Source organism: Talpa europaea, assembly GCF_964194135.1.
Source record: "Talpa europaea genome assembly, chromosome: 8".
Lineage (NCBI taxonomy): Eukaryota > Metazoa > Chordata > Mammalia > Eulipotyphla > Talpidae > Talpa > Talpa europaea.
Window position 1 is genome coordinate 71,489,271 of NC_140075.1, and position 25,773 is coordinate 71,515,043.

At 37.7% G+C, this 25,773-nt stretch overlaps 2 protein-coding genes across 3 annotated transcripts in view; one reads left to right on the forward strand and one right to left on the reverse strand.

The window, feature by feature from the left end:
• Positions 1 to 25,773, forward strand: part of PRORP (protein only RNase P catalytic subunit) — a gene marked incomplete at both ends in the record, with an annotated part of 126,136 nt that overhangs the window by 1,416 nt on the left and 98,947 nt on the right. Inside the window, 2 exons of one of the 2 annotated variants that reach the window (XM_084240027.1) lie at positions 262 to 309; positions 1,069 to 1,201. In XM_084240027.1, the coding sequence (XP_084096153.1) occupies positions 262 to 309; positions 1,069 to 1,201 (181 nt within the window). The remainder of the gene's footprint in view (positions 1 to 261; positions 310 to 1,068; positions 1,202 to 25,773) is intronic. The other variant, XM_084240028.1, reaches the window with a different exon arrangement.
• On the reverse strand, positions 20,814 to 21,779 carry LOC311175112 (CYFIP-related Rac1 interactor B-like; the record flags this gene model as incomplete). The annotated part of the gene is made up of 1 exon (XM_084240029.1): positions 20,814 to 21,779. The coding sequence occupies one exon, from the start codon at positions 21,777 to 21,779 to the stop codon at positions 20,814 to 20,816; it is 966 nt and encodes a 321-aa protein (XP_084096155.1).

The following is a 25,773-nucleotide window of genomic DNA, read 5'->3' on the forward strand; positions in this document are numbered from 1 at the left end:
TAGCTGCTTTCTGTATAGGTTTTCTGAAGGTAGATTTAGACTTGATGTGTGTTGGATGATCAGAGGAAAACCGAAAGGAAAAAGAAAATCCAAAGTAAGATAGCATTAGCTCCTTAGCCCCATAACAGTATAGCAACCACTCTTCTAATTAAGGCATTCTAGGGAAGTATGTCTTGCTTAGAGAATTTCTAAATACAGTGAATATCTTTAGGCTCAGTAAGAATCTGAACTAATGATTTGTTTCTACAATCTTTTTTGTAGTATTCCTGGAGAAAAATGGAAAGGACAATTTACCACAATCCAAGAAAGGTAAGGCCAATATTTTAATTTCAACTTGTTTGATTCAGCTGTAGTAGAGGCTACCACTTAAGAAAAAAAAATTAGAACACCTTAGAGATAGGATAATTAAAAGTTAGTGTACCTGGGCCTCCCCTGGTGGCGCAGGCGGTTGAGCGCAGCAGTGTGAAGCTGTCCTCTGCCTCTGTAGCACCGGTTCTATCCCGGCTGGCTGGCCGGTAAGGGTCCCACATGGTGCGGCAGACCTCTCCTGTCTCGCCCACTTCCTTCAGCAGTGTATTTCGTCAGTCTGCCTGTTCTGTTCCCTGCTCTGTTTCTGGTGAATCCTCTCACCCTCCCGCCTATCTGGCCTGTACTCCGGTTCTTGTATAAATAAATAAATAAATCTTAAAAAAAAAAAGTTAGTGTACCCAAGGAAAAAAGCCATGTTTGTGTATGAAGAACTTGTAGTGCTCATTGTATTCCTATAGGTGCTGTAACTGCTCTGTAAAGTCTTAGACATGTTTCCCCCTAGAGATTTGGGGCCCATCTGTTTTAGGAATGACTTTTAAAACATTATGGGGATGCCCACCAGTCAACTTTTGAGTTAATTGGCTCATTAATGTGTTGTACTGTCAGTTTTACAAAAAGTCAGATGCATATGTTGATCACAAAGGTTACAGTATTCTTTTTAAATTGCCTTTCAATCTCCTCATGTCCTAGGATTATTTGTTTTAGAAAAAGCTTTTTTTTCCTCAGGGTATTATTTAACACAAACAATTGTAATTACAGTGGTCAATGTTTGGGCTGTGGAAAAACTGTAGAGTCTATTCACCTGAGTCCAGAAGAGTATGCCTTTCTCAAGGGAAAAATCTTGAGTGATGTGATAGATGGAGGTGACCAGTACAAAAAGACTACACCTCAGGTGAGTCTGGAATAGCTTTTATCATACGTTTTGGTTGCTTGTCTAGAGCAGGGGTGGGCAATTTTTTTCTGCAAAAGGCTAGATTGTAAATATTTTCAGCTTTATGGTCTGTATGTCTCTGTTGCAAGTATTTTACTCTGCTATTGTAGTGAAAATAGCCACACACAATACATAAATGAATAGACGTGGCTATGTTCCAGTAAAACTGGATTCATTAAATATGTGGTGGGCTGGATTGGGCTGCTGCCCGTAGTTGCCAACCTTTAGGAGAGATTGCTTTAGAACTTCAGAAAGTAAGTGGGTTAGACTACTTCCCATATATTAGAATCAGTCCTATTAGAGTTCATCTGGGCATAAGCACACTTAAAACAAAAAGATAGATGCTTTTTTAAGTGATTCTAGAAAACTGCAATAAATTTCCATGAAAACATAGTTTCTTACAACTTCTCTAGTCAAGAGAATTTAAGGTAACTTGGAAAAATTGTTTCCAAGGTTTCTTAATATTGAATTTGATTCTCTAAATCATTAGTAATAGCTTTATTTTGCAAATCTTCAGTACTTTATGCTGATTCATTAAGTGTAAGCTGAAGAGGAAAATGCTTTTTTTTAAATTTTATATATTTTTTACATCATTTTTCATTTTTCCACAATGTATGCATTTTCACCTTGGTTATAGTGCCATACAATTCCTACCACCCTTGTTTTGATCCAATTCCCTTCTCCCCCCGTAGTGTATCTCTGGTTTATAGTTGCTTGTTGACTTTGATTTTTACTTTACTATATAGTATTTTTCCTCGCCCCTTATTTAGATTTTCTAAATTTCCTGCTATGAGTGAGACCATCCGGTATTTTTCTTTTTCTTTCTGGCTTATTTCACTGAGCATGATCGCTTCTAACTCCATCCATGTTGCTGCAAATTGCATGAGTTTATTTTTTTTGAATGCTGAGTAATATTCCATGGTATATATGTACCACATATATGTACCACATCTTCTTGATCCAGTCATCTATTTTTGGGCATTTGGGTTGATTCCATAGCTTAGCTATTGTAAATAGTGCTGCAATAAACATAGGGGTGCAGGTACCCTTTTGAATTAATGTTTCTGTGTCCTTTGGGTAAATACCTGGGAGTGCAATTGCTGGACCATATAGAAGCTCCATCTCTAGCATATTGAGGAATCTCCACACTGCTTTCCATGGTGGTTGAACCAGTTTGCACTCCCACCAGCAGTACAGGAGAGTTGTTTTTCTCCACATCCTTGCCAACATTTGTTGTTGCTAGTTTTTTTTAATATGTGCCATTTTTTAATATTACACCAGTGAGAACTGGTGTAGAATGGTATCTCATTGTAGTTTTGATTTGCATTTCCCTGGTTACAAGTGATGTAATTTTTTCATTTTTTCATATACCTGTTGGCCATTTGCATTTCTTCTTTGAAGAAGTTTCTTTTTAGCTCTTCTGCCCATTTTTTGACTGGGTTATTTACTTTGTTTTTGTTGAGTCTTGTCAGCTCTTTGTAGATTTTTATGATCAGTCCTTTATCATTAGTGTTGTGTGCAAAAATTTTCTCCCAGTTGGTGGGGTGTCTGTTTGTTTTGGTTACTGTCTCTTTTGCTATACAGAAGCTCTTTAATTTGATCTAGTCCCAGCTGTTTATCTTTGCCTTCATTATCACTGCTTTGGGTGGTATGTCTTTAAAGATGTTACTGAGGTGTATGTCATATAGTGTTTCACCTATATTTTCTTCCATATATTTTATGGTTTCAGGTCTTACGTCTAGTTCTTTAATCTATTTTGAATTGGTTTTTGTGCATGGTGTGAGGCAGTAGTCAAGCTTCATTCTTTTGCATGTAGTGACCCAGTTTTCCCAGCACCCATTTATTGAACAAACTTTATTTGCTCCATTGCATATTCTTTGCTCCTTTGTCAAAGATCAGTTGACTGTAAATATGTGGGCTTATTTCTGGATTTTCTATTTGGTTCCATTGGTCTGTGAGTCTGTTCTTGTTCCAATACCATGAAGTTTTGATTATTATGACTTTGTAGTATAGTTTGAAGTCTGGGAGTGTGATACCTCCATTCCCTTCCTTTTCTTTTTTTTTTCCAGAAAAGCTTTGGCTATTTGGGGTTTTTGGTGGCTCCATATGAATTTCATCAATATTTGTTCTATTTTTTTGAAGAATGTCTTTGAAATTTTTATTGGAAATAGCATTGAATCTGTAAATTGCTTTTGGTAGGATGGCCATTGTGATAATGTTAATTCTTCCATCCATGAGCAGGGGATGTCTTTCCATTTCTTTGTGTCTTCTTCTACTTCTTCTAACAGTGTTTTATAGTTTTCTTTGTATAGGTCCTTTGCCTCTTTTGTTAGGTTTATTCCCAAGTATTTGATTTTTTTTTTTTTGTTTCAATAATAAAAGGAATGGTTTTCTTGATTTCTTCTTCAGATTTATTGTTTGTGTATAGGAAGGCTACTGGTTTATGTGTGTTGGTTTTTGTATGCTGCCACTTTACTAAACTGATTGATTAATTTGATTAGTTTTTCTGTGGAGTTTTTGGGGTTCTCTATGTATATTATCATATCATCTGCAAATAGTGATTGTTTTACTTCTTCCTTCCCTATTTGGATTCCTGTATGTCTTTCTCTTGTTTTATTGCTCTGGCTAGGACTTCCAGTATTATATTGAAAAGCAGTGGTGAGAGTGGACATCCTTGTCTTGTTCCAGATCTTAATGGAAATGCTTTCAACTTTTCACCATTGAAAATGATATTGGCTATGGGTTTGTCATATATGACCTTTATGAAGTTGAGGTATGTTCCTTGTATCCTGAGAATTTCAAGGGCCTTTATCATAAATGAGTGTTGTACTTTATCGAAAGCTTTCTCAGCATCTATTGATATTATCATATGGTTTTTATATTTCTTTTTGTTGATGTGTTGGATTACATTGATTGATTTTTGGATGTTGAACCATGCATGTGTCCCTGGAAAAAAATCCTACTTGGTCTTGGTGAATTATCTTATGGATGCATTGTTGGATTCTGTTAGCTAAAATTTTATTGAGGATTTTTGCATCGGTGTTCATTAGAGATATTGGCCTGTAGTTTTCTTTTTTTGTGTTGCCCTTGTTCGGTTTTGGTATTAGTATAATGTTGGCTTCATAAAACGTGTTTGGTATTATCTAATCCTTCTCATTTTTTGAAAGAGTTTGTGAAGGATAAGCACTAGTTCATTTCTGAATGTTTGGTAGAATTCATTTGTAAATCCATCAGGTCCTGGACTTTTGTTTTTGGGGGAAGGTTTTGATTACCATTTCAATTTCACTGCTTGTAATTGGGCTGTATAGGTGTTCTATTTCTTCTTTATCTAGCTTTGGGTGATTGTAAAGTTGTAGGAATTTGTCCATCTCTTCTAGATTGTTGAACTTGTTTGCATATAACTGTTCATAGTAGTTTCTGATTATTCTTTTGATTTCTGATGTGTCTGTTGTGATTTCTCCTCTTTCATTTGTGATCCTATTTATTTGTGCTTTCTCCTGTTTAGGAAAAATGCTTTTGCATTGGGGAAAGCCTACCCATCATCTCATTTAACCCTTACAGTCTCTTATAGGTACTATTTGTTACTGTAGTAAAATCTCTCTAGTAAAATCTAGGTCTAACTATACTAAATCTGTGCTATTACTCTCTACTTAACCTCTCATGGAACAGAAAGTCACACTGGCAGTTTATAGTTCCACATATTCATGACAGCCAATTATTTGTATCATTAATGCCTTAGGAATATCTGCCAACTAAATTAAGATTTTAACTGATATATTTTCTTTTATTTCAGCTGAAGTAGGTGTTAGGATAAATGCATAGTTGTATGAATCACACTGTTCCACTTACCATTTCTATTTGTGGGTAATGAATATTTGTCCCACTTTCCAACTTCTTCTTTTATAAAATTTCAACCTTCAGAAAAACTGTAAACAGCACAGTGGGCACCTACATACTCTTCATCTAGAGCAACCAATTGTTAATATTATGCCACATTGATTTTCCTCTCTGTGTATGTATTTTTATGAATCTATAAAAAGTAAATTATAGACATTATGACATATAACCTTAAAAATTTCAGTATGTATTTACTGATAAAAAAGTTCTATGTAATTAAGATTATTTTCCATCTTTACCCTTATCACATTTAAGAAAACTAACATTAATTCAGTGTTATCTAATAAAAAGTACACATTCAGTTTTCCTAGCTTTCCTCCACCACAGTGTAGTATATAACTTTACCCTCCTCTAATCCAGGATTCAATCAAACTTCATTTACTGCCTTTGGTTGGTATGTGTCTGAATCTAGAACAATCTCCCCTGACTTCTTTTGTTTTTATGATGTTGGGGTTTTTTGAAAAGCCTGACTAGTTTTGTTTTATACTGGACTTCGCAAACTTTGTGCCTACAAGTTATGTGAATTTCTGGTTAAAATGAAAACTTTGATTAAGTTGTATGGAGTGGAGTATGAGTTTCTGTATTTTGAATAAGCTCTTAGGCAATGTGATTCTGGTTTTTGGACCAATTTGAGTATCAAGACTGTGGGCTCTCTAAGTGACTTACTGTGCTCATGCTCACTTCATTAGATTGGTAAAATGTTATTGGATATTCAGTGTAGGTGATACTGTTTCTTTCTTTTTTTTTTAAAGATTTATTTATTTATGCATACAAGAATGGTGTACGGGCCAGAGGTGCGGGCTGTGAGAGGATTCAGAGAATTCACTAGAGCAAGAGTGGGGAACAGAACAGGCAGATTGACTGAAATACACTGCTGAGGGGAGCAGCGGGTGAGTCAGGAGAGGTCTGCGGCGCCATGTGAGTTCGTTCCTGGCCGGGGATTGAAATTGTGCTGCAGTGGCTGCCATTAGCTTCATAGGTTGCTTCCCAACCCCTTGCGCCACCAGGGAGGCCCTGATGCTGTTTATTTCTTTTTTTCCTTTTAAAGATTTATTTATTTATACAAGCACTGGTTACAGTCAGAAGCGTAGGAGGGTGAGAGAATTCACCAGAGCCAAAGCCAGAAGCAGAACAGGCAGAAGGACTGAAGTGCACTGCTGAGGGGAGCAGTGGGTGTGGCAGGAGAGGTCTTTGTGCCATGTGGGACCGAGGCCAGGGATCAAACTGGCGCTGCAGAGGCTGCAGGCAGCTTCACAGCCCAGCTCTCAACTGCTGCGCCACCAGGGGAGGCCCTGTTTATTTCTTAATGAATTACAATAGTCACATTATATCAGGTTGCTATCATTATTGCTTATGCTAAATTTGATCACTTGATTAAGAGATTGAGTGCCAGATATTCCAGTGTAAAGGAATTTAAAATTAATCTGTAGAGTAATACTTAAACAATTTGCAGATATCCTGTCATCCATTATCTTTTCACTGAATGTTTTTAGCATCATAGAAATGATCTCTACCTTTGGAGATGGCAAAGTGGTGATTTTCTAGTGATTTCATTCCTTCTGTGTTTATTACCGTTATGACTACTGGTTTATTAATACCAGTTTATTAGCTGGTATTATGATATAAAAGGCATTTTCCTTTTTTTTTCCTCATGCTTTTTTAATCATTTGCTATGTGACTATAAAGACTTTTAAAAAATTCAGTTAGATGGGATTACCATTATAATTCTTTTTGATACTCAAAGTGTTCCAAATGTGGCCCACGGGAGTCCCTTCAGGCTAATTTCTGTCTTTTTTACACATCGTCAGTTTTTGAGCACTTCTGTGCTTTCCTAGCATAGGATTTCCCAGCCTCTCACTTTGAAGTGCCCCTGCAATAGTTATGGAATCACCAATTGAATACTTTTGTTTAATACTCTCAATAGCTAAACATTACTATAAATTCTGTTTCGTGAATAACACTTCAATTCAGATTAATAGAAGAAAGATTAGTTTTCTCTCCAAACCAACACTTTGAACCTAGAGCAAACCTTCCCCTTGGGTAATCATACTATCCAAGAGGATTTCCAGATTCCAGAGAATAGCAAATAGTAGTCATGTGTAATTCAAAATTAGCAAGTTAGCTCATTCACAAGTTAGCAAATAGTATTTATACTACTATAATAATAGTCATAAGTATATTTATCATAATTCACAAAGCAGCTGAATGTATTCACAGATAGATTGGAACATTTTATGTCAAGGGAAAGTATTTTTCTTTCCCCTTTCTCTGTCCTCATATCCTTCCTCTTTCCTCCTACATATCTCCACTCTGTATCCCAATTCTTGTCATTTGCCTTTCACTTTAAATTATTAACTTGCCATAGTAACAACAGTTGCTCTCATTTATTTTTGAATTATTTTTTATTTTTTTATTTTTTATTTTATTTATTTATTTTTTTTTAATAGAGGCATGCTTTATTTATTTGTTTGCTGGTTTGTTTGTTTGTTTTGCTTATACATGCACTGGGTACAGTCAGAAGTGCGGGAGGGTGAGAGAATTCACCAGAGCCAGAGCGGGGAGCAGAGCAGGCAGAAGGACCTAAGTACACTGCTGAGGGGAGCAGCGGGTGGCAGGAGAGGTCTGCGCGCCATGTGGGACCTCCGGTGGCCGGGGAGCAGCCGGGGATCGAACCAGCGCCGCAGAGGCCGCGCGCAGTTTCGCAACCCAGCGCTCAACCGCTGCGCCACTGGGGAGGCCCTTGAATTATTTTTAAAGATTTATTTATGTATACAAGAACTGGGGTGTAGGCCAGAAGTATGGGGGTGGGGAGGGTATGTGAGAGATGATTCACCAGAGACAGAGTGGGAAGCAGAACAGGTGGATTTACTAAAATACACTGCTGAGGGGAGCAGCAGGCGAGACAGGAGAGGTCTGCTGCACCATGTGGGTTAACTGGGGATCAAACTCATGCTGCAGTGGCTGGTGAGAGCTTGATAGAGCTGAGACTTTAACCCCTTGTACCACCAGAGAGGCCCTGCTAGCATTTATTACCTCATGTCAGGCATTTCCAGGCCTGTTTTATTCACAACACTCAGAACAGTCTTGTAAGGATATCACCATTTTGGAGATGGGGAAGCCGACATAATTAATGTATCCATGCTTAGAGAGCAAAGAAGGAAAACCTATGGCTGGATTGATTCAGGGTTTAATTTTTATGGTATTAGTGAAGCTGAAGGGCAGGGATGAATTCAGAGCACTTCTGGGAACTGAAATAGAATCAACTCTTTTTATGTTCTAGAAGTGAGAATTAAGGAGAATGGATAAGTTAAGTGTATAGGTGCGCAGCAAAGAGTTTAGAGCATCTATTGAGACCTCTAACTTCTATTATGAGCCTGAGGTAAATTGGTTATTTGAAGGTGAGAGAAGGTATGATAGCCTGAGGGAACTAGAGGAGAGTTTTAAGCCTTGGATGTTGGGCGTTGCTACAAGAACACAAAGACTTTTTAAAATTCACTGTGTTAGAATTCATTGCCATCATTATTCTTTTTGCTGTTCAAGTTGTTCAAATTTGTCAAAGGATTGGGGAAAATATTGCTGGATGGGGCTGAAGTCACAACTGAGAATGGAGATCATACCTCTGTAATGGTATTGATCTGTAAGCCAATTTCAGCAGTCTTTGATCATCTGGATATAAGATCAGAGAAGTAAGATGGGTAAGATGATACAGAATTTTGTTAGTCTTGTACAGTTGAGGGAAAAGGGAAAAACAGTAGTGAAAGTATGTGTGAGGAGGGGGGGCTCAATTACTGGACAGTGAAATCAAGGTTGATAGGAAGTAAAGATGGGTAGGAGCTAACAGATTAGGAGACAACAAAGATAAGGTGTAGTAGAGGCTCACTGAGGTTGAAGAGCAAGCATAAAGAATGTAAGTGGCAATCAGAAGGTTCTGATTAGTGTATATTACATTTAGATTTTAGAGCAAGAGTGGTCTGGAGTAATGATAAGGTCCTAGCTGTGCTTGTTAAGCAGGTGAGGAAACTGAGAACCTAGTTGGTCACCTATACCACTGTCAAGTGTGTCCATATGATAATTACAAGTAATAATTGCATCCACATTTACTTTGTGCCAGGCACTGTTCTTTGTCACTTAGGCTGGTGATGAAGACGGTGAGTTAGGTCCCAAATTCTAGATAAATGTTGAGATATACAGGAGAATACAAGGTGATAGCAAAGAGGAAAAGTCAACAAACTATGGCCTGCATACCAAATACACCTCACTATTTTTAAAACTTTATTTTTTTTAACATAGCCACACTCTTTCATTTATGTATTATTTATGGCTGCCTTTGCCCTGCAGTCCAGCAGTATAGAGGGGGCCATGTGGCCTCCAAAGTCTTAACTGTTTACCATCTGGCCCTTTGCAGTGTAAGATTACAGACCCTTCATACAGAATATCATCAGCCTCAGCTGAGGTGGGGAATGAAGAAAATAGTGACTTTGAAGAGGCAGTGGGGATTAGGAAAGAGCCTCTCCTTTGTCCTTGGTCCCACAGCATGCTTTGAAAGAATGAGCAGCTACTGAAGAAGCATTGCTGTGGGTGCTAGGAAGCCATTGAAGTGTTTGAAGCAGAGATGTGGTGTGTATCTTTTAGAGAAACCTCTCTGGCAACTGAGTGGAAGGAGTTGAAAGGGTTAAGAAGCCTTTTCATGGTCCTGATGTGGGATGATGAGAGAAGTGAAGGCCTGAACAAGGATAAGGAAAGAATAGCTCAGCTTTGAGAACATTTTAGAAGATAAAATACCAGCATTTGCTGTGACTAGAGTGATAGGAGAGGGACAGGATGATATCCAGGTTTTTGGCTTGGGTGATGGGATAGGCAGACTCTCACTCCTTATTTGTTTTCTTCAATCCCCCTGGAGTGATACCATTTATTAGAAGATATGGGAGATAATACTTTAATTTCTGATGTATTGAATTTTAATGCCAGCAGAATATCCAGGGCTTGGGGCTTGGGGTCCAACTTGAGAAAGAAAGCTAATGCTGGAGCTTTGGGATATCGTCAACATAATAGTAGATTTAACCCTAAGAATGCCTGAACTCCTCTACAGAAGCAGAGGACAGAGTTCAGAAATTGGTGGGTGTGGGATAGGAAACCTCAATATAGGAAGGAATATCAGAGAAAGAGAAGTAAGACAGAACAGTTTGAGCAAGACAGAGAGAATCTCTTCAGTGCAGTGTCACAGACAGGGAAAGAGAGGTCAACTGAGGATCTACAAGATAATTAAATATCTCTCCCATGTTTTAATAGCTTTTTTAGGTCATTGGTAAATTTTTAGCTTTTGTTTTGGATATTTGTTACTGTACTTAGACATGACAGCCAGCAGATGGCAACATTGTAACATGTAAAAGTGATTCTATTGTAGCCAGATCAAGCAGGTTAAAAGATTTGGTCAGCCTCTCTTAATATTAAACTGAAATATCTATGTCATTTTTGTTTAAGTCAGCTTAGTGATAGTAGGTAAACATGGGTACTGTATATGTGAATTGTACGTCAGCAAAACAGAATTCCATAAAATATGTATGTCTGCTGACTGATTTAAATATGTGTGAAACTGGCCTCCCAGGAGGCACAGCAGTTGAGCCCTGGGTTTCGAAGCTGCCCCGCAGCCTCTGCAATGCTGGTTGGATCCCCAGCCACTGGGTGAGGGTCCCACATGGCGTGCAGACCTCTCCTGCCACCTGCTGCTTTCCTCAGCAGTGTACTTCTTCAGTCTGCCTGCTCTGCTCTCCCCTCTGGCTCTGGCTCTGGTGAATTTTCTCACCCTCCCGCACTTCTGACTGTACCCAGTGCTTGTATAAATAAATAAATCTTTAAAAAAAAATAGAATTTACAAAAAAAATATGTGAAACTAATTGAGAGGATACTAGTAAAGATCAAAAAGTAAATTTGGAATTTTGAGAATGGCTACTTTAATATTAGTTAGAGATTTTCCCCTTATTTTTATTTGTTCTTAACAATAACATTAAATTAGTCTTTTTTTTTTTTCATATTCAACTGCTCAGGTGTGAATTCTTTTTATTAAATAGGAGAAATTTAAATGTATGCAATACTAAATATATGCAAAACCCCTTGTTCAATGATTATTAACTCTTGGTCACACTTATTCATGTATACATCCACCCATTCCTTCCTTGTCTCTCAGATAATTGTGAAGCAGATCTAAACTTAACTATTTGTTATCAATTTATTTTTAAGCAGATTTCTTTGTTTCTCTTAAAAAATACTCCCATGTCACTTGGTATTTTTTCTTACAGATTAAGAAAAACTTTAGAACGGTAGTTCGCAAAAGTTTTGATCTTAAGACCCTTTTACATTTTTAAAAATCATAAAGAATTACAGAGAGCTTTGGTTTATATGGGATTATATCTATTGATAATTACTGGATTAGAAATAAATATTGAGAACTTTTAAAAAGATGTATTAATTTAGTTAAAAACAATATGAAAACTATTACATGTCAACATAACATTGTTTCTTGACAGTCTCATCCAAAGCAAAAAACTAGTATGTAAGGAGAGGCAGTATCTTACATATTTATAAATCTCTTTTATTATATGCCTTAATAGAGGACAACCTAATTGTTATATCTGTAGCTGTGTTCAATTTGTTATTTTGATTGAAACACATGAAAAAAATAAGTACTTGGAAAAGATAAGAGTGTTTTATTGGCATTTTCAGTTAATTATGATTTTTTTTTTAAGATTGATTTTTTTTTTTTATACAAGAGCTGGGGTACAGGCCGGAGGTGTGGGAGGGTGAGAGGATTCACCAGAGACAGAGCGGGGAGCATAACAGGCAGACAACCAAAATACACTGCTGAGGGGAGCAGCAGGCGAGACAGGAGAGGTCTGCAACACCATACGGGAATCTCCCTGTCTAGCAGGAATCAAACCTGCGCTGCAGAGGCTGAGGACAGCTTCACAGCACTGTGCTCAACCCACTGCACCACTGGGGAGGCCCCTCTTTTTTGATGTTATATCAAAATTCCATTGCACACTATTGCGAGTGGGAAGGTGGATAGTATCTTAGTATTATTGTAAAAATGATTATAGACATACAGTTCCCTGAAATGGTTTTCGGGTCTTCAAATCAGTTTAAGATCAGGTACTCTGGAAATACTCTGCATTAGATGTAGTTCTCTGGAAATACTCTGCATTAGATGTAGTTCCCTGTTTTTTGTGTTTTAAAAGTTTAAGTGAAATTTATTTCCCTTAATTTGATTACACATATTAACAGAGGAAGTTTAAAACAAAGAACAGTCTCACTACTCAGCATATCTTCTATGTAGTTTCTTCTCTTTCAGTTTTTATTGAAATATATTTTATCATTTTTACATTTTATCATTTTACTTTCTAAAATGGAATTCTTTTTTTCTTGTAAAAATAACATTTATTAATTATTGAAAAATTCAGTCAAAATAGACAGCTCTAAAGAGGAAATAATAGTGCACTGTAGTTCTCTCATTTTGAACTTCTAACGATAGCAGTTCTCCATAATCCTGTCATTTCGAAAGTCTTAAAACTTTAATGACTTGGGCTTCTGTTTTCTAAAAAAGAAATCAGAGGAAGATTTAATTATGGAGTATTTTTAATTGGGTTTTTTGGTTCTGCTTGATAGTATCTCTTTAGTTAATTGACAGAAGGGAGGCCTCCTGGTGTTTCTCTAACTTCAGTTTAAAGACAGCACATATGACCCAAATGAAATGTCAGTATAAGAACTGGTCTAATGTAGGTTGTTTTGTGTTTTTTTTTTTTTTTTTTTTTTCAATTTGGAATGGCAGCTGCTTACTATGAAAGATGTGAGCTAACTGAACTCTTCATCACAGTCTTCAGAAGCTGCTCTCATTTCCTCTGGGTTTGAAGATCTCTAAGATCTCCACACACAAAAAAATGTTGTGTGGTAAATGGCAAACTTGGGGGTTTGATAGTTTAAAAAAAACAGAGCAAGGAATTTAATTATTTCATCATTTAAAAGCCCAGTATTTTGAAGTCTATTTATTTATAAAAGTCTGCTAATAAGTAAATAGTCCTCAACTTATGACCATTTAACTCAATGCATACTTAATCATTGATGCTATTCCCCATTCTCTCTTCAACTCCACAATTAAAAATTAGAGAATAGGTATGTGATCTGAATCTCCCAGGTGTACTGGTGCAAGAATTATGGCCAAAACTGTGAAACTTCTAGAAAAATCAATGTTTAAAGTACAGGAAGGGTAAAAATGTAAAAAGAAGCAGACTCCTTGAGGTGGCTTTCTCAACATCTAATATTTATTTCCTTTGATTCTTCATTCTTCACTTTCTCTTATATAGCACTTGTTGAAATTCTACCAACTGGGATCCAGTCTTTTAAAATGAGAATTAACTCAAAATAGTACATTTCCTCCTGATGCCTGAGTTTTATTTTACTGTGGAATAAGAACTGGGTGTGGATGTAGATATTTGGTTACTGCTGTTTTAGAGTTGGGTTGGTGATTTTCAGACCTAGAGAACTTTTTTTGGTGGGGAACGGGGTAAGGGGGAGGGGCCAAATCTGAGAAGGATGCTGGAATGGGAAGTTCCATGTAGATCACAGAGACAGAGGAATAAAGGAACCTTTAGTTTAGGAGGTTTAAAGAGTGGGAATGTACAAAGGAAACACTTTTTCTTTGGCCAAGTACCAGAAAGTCTGGTCTTTCTTATATCCTTTGATCTTTTCTACTCAGATTCAGGCTGGTAGTATTATTGTTAAACTGTATCTCCATTATGTAGTTCAATTTTTTTACAACTATGTATTTACAAGAAAAGTATTGTGAGTTCTAAATTGCCTCCTTGTAAGTGAATTTTTAGAAACAGTGTGGTGTTGGAAATAAAGTACTACCCAGAATTTTTAGAAACTGTGTGTTGGAAATAAAGTGCTACCCAGAAAAACTGTTTTCAGTTTTCTTTTACTTTGAAAGTGATGCCTCAGATATCTGAATCAGTTTTTCTTTAGCCATTGACTAAATGAATATATCAATTTTAATTCCTTTTCATTTAGTCTCCCTGAAAATAGAATGGTGTAAATAAGATAGTAGCCTAGAAACAATAACACAATAGTACTGAAGACTACTTGACTCCTGAAGCTTACTTCTGAGAGGAAACTACCTATGTGAAAAAAATGGAGGCTGAGATGTTGAGAATAAGGGCAAAGGTTTCCTCTAGTCTTTTTATTTTTTTTAGCTTTATTTTATTTATTTATGCATGTAAGAACTGGGGTGTAGGCCATAGGTGGGTGTGTGTGTGAAGATTCACCAGAGATAGAGTGGGGGCCAGAACAGGCAGATCTACTGAGATACACTCCTGAGAGGAGCAGCAGGTGAGACAGGAGAGGTCTGCTGCACCATGTAGGTTAGCTACCTGGTTAGGGATTGAACTCTTGCTGCAGTGGCTGGTGATAGCTTGATAGCGCTAAGACTTTAACACCTGAGCCACCAGGGCGGCCCGTCCTTTATTCTTCATTGTGCCATACTCCTGATCTTTATAAAGATATTCCTCTTATACAGCCTTTTCTCAATAAATGTAACTTTCTCCTTTTGGTTATTCAGATATCAAAAACACCAGTTATCCTTAACTTCCCTCTTTCCTTCGCATTCTACTTCCAATTTACCATAAAGTCCTGTTGATTTCCATCAAAGTATATCTGACCATTTCTCACAACCTTCATACTCCAATTATCTTTTTGTTTTTTTAAAGATTTATTTATTTATTTATACAAGAACTGGGTACAGTCAGAAGCGCAGGAGGGTGAGAGAATTCACCAGAGCCAGAGCAGGGAGCAGAGCAGGCAGAAGGACTGAAGTACACTGCTGAGGGAAGCAGCGGGCGGCAGGAGAGGTCAGCGCGCCATGTGGGACCCTCCTTCGGTGGCTGGGGAGCAGCCGGGGATGGAACCGGCGCTGCAGAGGATGCGGGCAGCTAGCTTCTCAACCCAGCGCTCAACCACTGCGCCACGGGGGAGGCCCTCCAACTATCTTTTGATCCAAACCATCATCATCTCCAGACTAGACAACTGGTAATAATAGCCTCCTAACTGGTTTTCCTATATCCCAACACCCAAATCTGTTTACAGCACATCAGGCAGGCAATCCTTTTAAATCCATGTCAGGTCACATCACTCTACTTAAAATTTAAAATTCTACTGTAGCTTTACATTTCAATCAGGCTGAAAATTAGAATGTAGGGACCTATAAGACCCTTTGCATTCTGGCCCCAATTAATTTCTGGGATCTTACACCATTCTAGCAATACTGAATTCCTTGTTGTTTCTCTGTCATACCAGATGTGTTCCTATCTCAGGACCTTTGTACTTGCTGTTTTCACTTTTTACAAATTTCTGTATGATTATTTACCTATCCCCTTCAACTCCTTTTTAAAATATTGTCTTCTTAGAATAATAATCCTGACCACCTTATTTAAAAATGTGTGTATACTCTCACCTAAGCACTTTCTGTCTTGTGTCCTTGCTTTTTTTTTTCTTGACAGCACTTATATATTTTATTTTACTTCTGTATCTATCTTTTCTCTGTATTAGAAGAGAAACTCTGTGAGGGTAGGAATTTTTGTCTGTTTGAACTCTATGGTATCCTGGTAATTGAGAAAGGTCTTTGACATAAAGAATGCTCATTGAATAGTAGTTACCATTTACTAAATGCACTATGATGGGATCTTTGCATCTGCACCTACTCCTTGTGGCAATCCTACAAGGTTCCATCTCTTTTGTTATTCCTGAGATGTTGAGTGACTTTGCTGCCAAGTATATTAGTAGTAGAGCTAAGATTAGACCCCAAATCTGTCTTCAAAATCTGAGTTCTGTTCATTAAGCTTTTCTATGTTCATATGAAATACTGGGTCACTAAGAGATTTAATAAGATGTTGTTTCATTCTTCATTTGATGAAGGAAAATGTGCCTTGCATCTCAAACAACAACTTCTAGCTTGAATTATCTTTGTTTTAAAAAATTAAAATGAAATAAAATTGAGTGTTTAAAGGAGTATTTCCCCTTTATCCATATGCAGAACACATATATTCTCCCAAAATGCGAAGTAGAAGGGAGTGTTGTTTATATTCTTGAAGAAATTCAGCAAATCTTCAAATACTTTTTTTGCTACTTAGTTTTAAGTATGCTTTTTTTAAAAAAGCAAACATACAAGGCTTACTGTGTGCTCACCACTATATACTTACTAAAACTCATTAAATATAGTGCTTTAATGACTGTGGGAAAGTTATTAGTCTTTCTTACTGTTTCATGAACAGAAAGGATTAAACATGTTCACCAAACCCCTTCCAGCTCTGAAGTGTTAAGACTTTGTAACTGTTGCCAGGCAACCTAGTTATGTGTTATGAAAAGTAAGATAAGGTCAGTTTTTCCTAATAGGAGCAGAGTTGAGGGGTGGAGCTCCCTGAAGATAGTGCAGAATGAAAGAGGAACTTGTGATTTAGATGACTAAAAAGTGCAGAATCTATATGGTGCATTGTCAGTCTGGGGGGAAAGAAAGGGTACCAAATCAGATTCCCATGGTGTGAAGCTCTAGACTTTACACCATCTTTCCTTAGTATGTTAAGGTAGGAATTAAAATTTGTTGAGTCTTGAGTAGAGCACATGATATGTCCTTACTATCCAGCACTACTTTAGATATAGGTTGATGTTGGCCAGTGGTTCTTTTCCACTGAACATTTTCTTTTTTTCTTTTTAAAGATTTATATTTTATTTATACAATAGCTGGGGTACAGGCTGTACTCGCAGGAGGGTAAGAAGATTCACCAGAGATAGAGTGGGGAGCAGAACAGGCAAACGGACTGAGGGCACTGGTGAGGGAAGCAGTGGGCGAGACAGGAGAGGACTGCCTCACCATGTGGGATTCTCCCTGGCCAGCCGGGAATCAAACCAGCGTGTGAAGGCTGCGGACAGTTTCACAGCATGGCGTTCAACCTGCTGCACCACCAGGAGGCCCTGAACATTTTCTAATGTTTCAAGAAATAGGAACTAGAAAAGTTAAGAATTTGGTACATGAAGTTACCAATTATTTTATTTTATTTTATATATTTTTACATCATTTTTCATTTTTGCACAATGTGTGCATTTTCATCTTGGTTATATTCCCCATAAAATTCCCACCCCCCCTTATATTGACCCTAATCTCTCCTCCTTTCCACCTTCCCCCCCAGTGTGTCTCTGGTTTATAGTTGCTTATTGATTTTGATTTTTACTTTATTATAATCAGTCTTTTTCCTGATCCCTTATTTGTAACTTCTAAAGTCTCACTCATAGCAGGAATTTAGAAGTTACCAAATTTGAATCTAACCAAGTATCTAGAGCCAAATACTGATTTTCAGGAAATATACGAAACATGTTACCTCTCAAGGATCCTCAGATCTAGTATGTAGGAAACTGTAAGACAAACAACCCATTTTCTTGCAATAAATCACTTGCAAAGTGAGAGAGAGGGGAAAGACCTATAGATGAAGAGCACTTTGAAATTTATCAACCATTTTCAGTATATAAATCAAACCGGGCCATTAACAAAGAAATCTGAGCATCAATTGTTGGAGATCTTAAGAACTTGTTGATTAATTTTCAGATGTAATAATAATAGCAAATTTGTGTTCTGAGATTGTATTTTAGAGTGATACCCTGAAATATTTACGGATGAAATGCTACGTTGTTTCAGTCATACTTCAAAATAGCTGGGAAGTGGAATAAGGAATAGGTGGGGTTACATATGAAACAAGATTGGCCATGAGTTGACAAAGTTTGTATGAGTTTATTAGGATTTATTTTTTAATTCTACTTTTGTGTATGTTTGAAATTTCCATTGGAAAAATTGTTTTTTAAAAATTACAAGTAGGGGCCTCCCTGATAGTGCAGGGCTTAAAGTCTTAGCACTATCAAGCTATCACCAGCTACTGCAACATGAATTCTATCCCCCATCAGGGAGCTGACATGCTTGGTGCAATAGATCTCTCCTGTCTCAACCTGTTGTTCCCCGCAGCAGTATATCTCAGTAGATCCCCCTGTTTTGCTCCCCACTCTCTCTGGTGAATCCTCTCACTCCCCACACCTCTGGCCTATACCCCCGTTCTTGTATGCATAAATAAAAATAAATCTTTAAAAAAAATTACAAATAGGCTTTCAGGATAGAAATTATGAAGAGGGAGATTGTAAAACAATGCATTCATAGTGAATTTCATGCATAGACAACATCTTTCTGTAGTATTTTCCCCCAAATATACTCATTAAAAAAGAGCAAAATAGGGCCTCCCCGGTGGCACAGCGGTTGAGCGCTGGGTTGCGAAGCTGCCTGCAGCCTCTGCAGCACCGGTTCGATCCCCGGCCACCGGTGAGGGTCCCACATGGCGCGCAGACCTCTACTGCCGCCCACTGCTACCCTCAGCAGTGTACTTCGGTCTTTCTGCCTACTCTGCTCCCTGCTCTGGCTCTGGTGAATTCTCTCACCTTCCCGTGCTTCTGACTGTACCCAGTGCTTGTATAAATAAATAAATAAATCTTTAAAAAAAAAAAAAAGAGCAAAATAGTTCAGAAATGTCACAATAGAAACTGGAAGTCCCTTCTTTTTTTTTTTTTAAGATTTATTTATTTATCCATATATACAAGAACCGGGGTACAGGCCAGATTTGCGGGAGGGTGAGAGGATTCACCAGAGACAGAGCGGGGAACAGAACAGGCAGACTGATGAAATACACTGCTGAGTGGAGCATTGGACATGACAGGAGAGGTCTGCCTCTGCATGAGGGACTCTCACCTGCCGCCTGGCCAGGATCAAACCAGCGCTGCAGAGGCTGTGGACAGCTTCACAGCACTGTGCTCAACCACCTGCGCCACCAGGGGAGGCCCCTGGAAGTCCCTTCTTTAATCAAATAATACTTTTTATTTATTTATTTTTTTAATAGAGGCATGTTTTATTTATTTATTTATTTGTTTGTTTGTTTTGTTTATACATGCACTGGGTACAGTCAGAAGCGCGGGAGGGTGAGAGAATTCACCAGAGCCAGAGCGGGGAGCAGAGCAGGCATAAGGACCGAAGTACACTGCTGAGGGGAGCAGCGGGCGGCAGGAGAGGTCTGCGCACCATGCGGGACCCTCCTCCGGTGGCCGGGGAGCAGCCGGGGATCGAACCGGCGCCGCAGAGGCCGCGAGCGGCTTTGCAACCCAGCGCTCAACCGCTGCGCCACCGGGGAGGCCCCAAATAATACTTTTTAAATGCTGAAAATTGTGATATAATTTGCAAGTGGTGATATATTTCTTTTTCCTTATATGGAATGCTTGGAGATCCATATAGGGAATACTTAATCAAATTTAGATCAAGAGCTGGAGAAAGGTTTGCTACTGAACCACATTGTTTTTACTTTACAAAGGGGTCATTAATATTTGTTCTGATGTTAAAAGAAAAATTCAGTATATATTAATCTACTATATTGTGAAGACTATTGCTTAATGTGCCAATCTGGAATGTTCCAGTGTTTCTATCCCTGTCTTTACTACAGGTGGCACCTGCAGATTAATTATGGTGTGATTATACCTTCCATGTATGAAAATTTGAACCTGAGAGCGTTATGCCCTCATCAGCGCTGACTGGGAGATGTGGAATAGGGGAATTTCCACTCTTTGTTAATAAGATCTTTAGGCACATTTCCTCTTTGTTTTAGCATCTTCTTCAGCTGTGAAGCTGCAGGGAAGTAAAATGTGACTTCCTGAACTTAGGAATGCTGACTTTTCTTTGGGAGTCTTGTAATTGGAAGAGTGGAATGTGTATGGATTGAGTTATCTCCACAGCTAATTTAAACATTAGTTTTGGGGGCTTTTTAAAAGTTTTCTAAAAATAAGTTTATTACTTTTGTGCCAGTGATATATTTGCTTAGATTTGAATGAATAGGTAACTGGGGTTTTCTCAAAGGTAGGCATACTTTTTTTTTTTTTTTTTTAGAAAAATGAAAGCTGATTTTTATTTTATCATCAACAGCCATTCTTTAAACATGAACATGCATACGTAATAGTCTACGCACACATCACAGTTTGTAACGTTAGTTAATAAAGGTTAAACACACAACATACATCCTTACAAAAAAAGTCAAAATGCAAACCTAAAACGTTAAACAAAGTCTAATTTAAAAAGTTTCTGTTGGGTACCATTCGTACAGCACAGTTAATTTAAACATTTTCATTTTGGCTGCACATGAAAAACGCGGCAGTAGAAAATAAAGTCATTGAGGGTTTTTTTAAATAGCAGTATAGGCAGTTTTGCCATGCAGGAGAAGCAATATTAAATATTAGTTTTCAAAAAAAAAACCACATTTAAAAATATTTAGTTCAAGTCACAGAATTTTTCTCAGTAGAGACCCCAATGCAATGCATAATTAGCTGCCTCAGATGGCCCATTTGAAGGATTATGCTCCTTCAGAGTATAACCTTACTGATTTTGGCACAGAAAGGAAGTCTTAAGAACAAGAACATGATTAAAAAAGAGGGAAGAGGAACAGAGGAAAGAAATAAAGAGCAAGAGTAAATGAGATCGTAATTGCAATCACTAAAAACTGTGCATTCTCAGTCACTGCAGAATACTGTCTTCTGTCTACAGCAGGCGCTTATTCCAGAACTGTTATTGCAACATGGATTTGATTTGCTTGGAGGTAGTCTCATCATTCAAATGTTTTGTTGTGTACCTGAGAGCATTTAGAAGACCTTCTACACTATTAGGAGGTTGGTCCTTAAGAACTTTGATACAACCTTTCATATCAATTTTTGAAGTTTTGGCAAATGCTCCCACTGGATGTACATGGTCATAGAGTATTATGACACCCACCATCACCCTCAAGCAGAATGATACTGTCTCCTCATTTGTGAATCTGCTTGGGGTTTCCAGCATGACTCTGCAGACACTAGCCATGGTGCTTAGACAGTCTGTGGTATTTTCTATCGGTAAATTTTTATTCTCGGATACAAATTTTGTTGTGGCGTCACTTAAGGTTTTCAGCATTGGGGTTGCCTCAGCATAAAACAAAGACATTCGATTTGCCAATTCATTATTTACTTCATTTTCTCCTTCTGCTGGAACATTGTTGATCCTCATACGACTCAATGTCCTTCTGTAATAGCTGAAGTCATTCTGTATGGCAGGATTTGTCATCTTGAGTTCATCAAACCGGAGTGTGAAATGAAGAATTTCTGCAAACTGTTTAGCAAGAGCCTGCTCTCGCTCTAGATGCTGGGTAGGAGAATATGGGGTACTTGTCAAGGCTCCCAGAAGACCTCTTAATGCTGCTTCTAACCTCTGAGAAAATTCGTAAAATTTCTTTAATTTGCCTACTAGTAGAACAACTGCACCCCATGCCTTCTCTTGCAACTTCTCATCTGTTGGATGCTGAATTGCCTCTCGTATTTCATGGCCAGCTCCTCTATATGACTGCAAGTCCTCCAAGATGCCTTCTGCATCTTTTAATACTACATTCACCTGATTATAAATTTCCTTCTCAGACTCTGTAGACTGGGCATTTTCAAAATCAAGGAAAAAATTTGGCCCCTGCTCAAGGTCTGTGCATGTCAAAACTTTAAGAAGATTCCCCATGTTAAGGTACCTTCAGCCAGTGCTGGTGATTCAGTCCTTGTCCCACTATCTCCGCCCGAGCCTGCGGGCTCAGCCCCGTCCTCCGCCCTCCTCGAGCCGTGGCGGGGCGCCTCGGCAGCGCTGGGGGGGCCCGGGCGGGCGGGCGGGCGGCGGCGGCGGGCGGGGGCCCCTCCGCACCTGCCCTGTGGCGGGGCCGCCGGGCGGGGAGGGCAAGTCGGTAGGCATACTTCTTGACAAAACATTAATTCTTCCAAGCAGACTGAAAAACCACAAAAAATATGGCAAAATTGCATTCTGGCCATATTAATAAAAATATATTGTATATATGCTTATCTTTTTGATTGAGCAGATCATTTGGCCTGTATTTGTCTAAAATGAGAAAAATGAGTAGAAAAATAGGAAATAGGTTTAGGCCGTATTGGGTACTGTGCCCAGGCGTAATCTCACTGGGAAACAAAAACTTAGTAGATTACACATTAGGTATCATAAACTATTAATAATACCTTTTATGCAATCATTGTCAATATCTCTTGGCCTAATAGCTGTGGTTCAGTCTTTCAAAATATATTTAGAGGCTGAGCTATATCTAAACATGGGTCAGACCTTTGGGACAGAAATTTTTGAAGTGATGTGTTCCCAAGTTGCTCATTCTTGTGTTAATGATATAAAGCTAATACACCTACAGTCAGAGAAGCTTTTTTGTTTTTAAGTCGTTCTTAGGACAAAATTTTATTTTATTTTATTTTTTTAAATTGATATAACATTGGTTCACAACACTTTTATATGATTTGAGGCATAGGATCACACTATTTAGGTGTATATACCACACTACTCCCATCACCAAAACAGCCATAGTTACAGTAAGAGAATCTTTATGATTAGTAGAAAACAACTAATTATTTTTAAAGGGTGTGTTAATTATTTTTAAAGGGTGGGTATGATTTTACTTTTCTGTTCAGTTGAGATATAATTGACATACAACATTGTATTCATTTAAGATATCCAACCTGGTGATTTTATGTACTTCCAAAACTAACGGAGCAGAATGATCAAAGCATAGCATTCATTATCAGTAAAGCTAAACTAGTATTTAAATCCAAATGTCTTTGCTTTTAATTTACCATTATTGTGTTGGGGTAAAACTTTTAAAGCAAAATACCCCCAATAAGTAAAGGGATAATAGTGACTTTTGTGGGGAGAAGAATCATAACTACTTCTTCTCTTATTTTGTAAATCAACCCTGGTGGTGTTTGGTTTTACTTCATAGAATTCTGAACTCCCAGAAAATTTGGCAAAGTTTTGTGTAAATATGTGTGCCGCGTTACTGGTGGGTTATAAATTAAGAGGTAGATACCACATACATATCCAAGGTAAAATGAGATTAAATTCCCAATTTATTTACTTAAGGACACTAAGCTTATCTGAAAGTGGCCAACCAGAGAAATAACGGCAGTGTATTTCAGCAGTTTTTCTAGACTCCTAGAGTTTTGTAGGGGTAAGCAGTTACTGATAGTGTCTATCCAAGGTAGGCTTTCCGTATCTTAATTTGTGTCACATCACAGACCTTTGTGTATCTAGACTCACACCACAGTTCACAAAAATACCACAATCTGCTTGCCTCTCAAAGAGAAAGTTTATGAATTTTGGACTTTCTTCTACATCAAAGAAGAAAGCCCACTTCCCTCCAATGAGGAGGTGTTTTTTCTTCTGGAAAAGGACCCAGCGCTTTAGTTGTCTCTTGTCCAAGTGATGACTCCCAAAGTGTGCTTCTATTTTTTTTTTTTTTCAAAATCTTAGTTACTCTTTTAAATTCCAGATCAATATAACCTACTGCTTGTGAGCCATTTCCATGTGAATATGTCATTATGAACTCAAATTCAGCAAGTCACAAATCAAGCACTTCATTAAATGCTTTTTTCCTTGTAGTCTGCGACCCCAACTTTATTTCCTTAGTGACTTTCCTTTTTGCCATACAGATTGAAGAGATTAAAACTGATTTTGACTCCTCTTGAATCCTTAAACTTTGTTTCTAATCAGTCATTTCATTATGCAGCATTTCTCATAATCTCCTGCTGTTCCCCTCCTACTATTTCCATACTGTCTAGAGCTTTAGCATCTCAACCTCACCTTCTGTGTTACCAGCTAACTGGTTTTCCTGTGTCTACACTCTCCTTCCATTTTTTTTTTTCCACACCATTGCTAGATGAGTCTTTTTAAAAACACTGATTTAAGCATTTTCCCTTGCTCAGAAATCCTTCTGTACTTTCATATTCCTACCCTGAAAGTATCTCTTCTTCACAGTTTGGCCATAATCTAATTTTCTTTTTTAAAAAATTATTATTTTTTTGTTGAGGTAACTTTGGTTTACAAGATTATCTATCATTTAGGGGTATAGGTTCACACCTCTTCAGATGTATGTTAGTGTACTATACTCGCTATCAGAATACCCATAATCTTCTAACATATTCCACCTCCTCCCTTTTCCACACCCCAGTGGTAGCCCCTCTGGTAGCCTCGAGTTTTTAGCTACGTTTCTAGGGTTTGTTTTCGTTTACTTTTGTCTGTTTCTTTTTTTTTTTTTTTTGTTCGTTTATAATTCACACATGAGTGAAATCATCAGGTATTTGTCTTTCTTTTTCTGACTTTGCTTAACATAGCCTCACCAGTTCCATTCATATTGTCACAAATGACAGTTCATCTTTTTTTATAGCTGAGAAATATTCTATTATGTATACATACCACATCTTTATCCACTCTTATGTCATTGGGCACTTAGGTTGTTTCCATAATTTGACTGTTGTAAATAGTGCTGCAGTGAACATAGCAGTGCACATACCCCTTTGAATTAGCGTTTTTGCATTCTTTGGGTAGATAACTAGGAGTGGAACTGCTGGATCATATGGTAGTTCCATTTTTAATGTTTGGAGAAACCTCCATAGTGTTTTCCATAGGGATTAGACCAGTCTACATTCCTACCAACAGTGTTTTAAGAGTTTCTTTTTCCCTATACCCTCATCACCCTATACCCTATACCCTTTCTGGTCTTTTTGATGTGGGCCATTCTCGTGGGCGTTCATTGGGAGCTCACTGTGGCTTTGAGCACTTTTCCACATGCCTATTAGCCATCTATATGTCTCTTTAGACAAGTGTCTACATAACCTACTTTGCAAACCTCATTTCTTATTACTCTACAAACACCTGCTTCAGCTTGAACTGACTACTCATTGGTTCTGGACTATTTTGTTGATTGCTTTGCTTGCTTTTTCTCTTCAAATTCTATTTTTCATTCACAGTGTATCTCAAGTCCCTTTTCTAACAAGATCTCACCTGACCTTTCTAGTCCACATTAATCCTTTCTTCCTTTGAACTTACAGCTTTTTTGAACTCTGACACACATTTGGCTATACCAATTCTCTTGTTTTAGTGTTTAGGTTTTTTTTTATATCAATATATGTGACTCTTCAACCACATTATAAATTGTTTGAGAGAAGACACCCTCCTTTGTATTCTCCACAATGCTTGGCATACACTAGGCATGCAATAAATATTGTTATTTTCGCATTAATTAATTATTTCTTATATCACAGCTACTACCTTTTAATTGTATCCTTTAATCTTCATAATAACTCTTGAGAAAAGAGTTATTATATAAATAGGAAATTGAAGCTCAGAAGTTCCTTAACTTGTCAAAGCTACACAGTTAAAGTTTTGAAGCCAGAGTTCAAACCCAGTAACAGATGCTATTTACACTATACCAGTAATCTTACCTCCTTTTTTGTCTGATGTATGTCTTTTGAGGGTCAAAGAATACTTAACACTTACCTTGGTATTATTTGCTTAATTAATGGCAACAGAAGAAAAAGATGTGCAAACATGTATTAGCAGTAATTGAAAGTGGGAATAATAAAACAGATGCAAATTGTGTCAAAGTTCACAGGAAAACAGAATTTCCCTTAATCTCTTTGCTTACTGGTGGAATGACTCATCTTCCAGT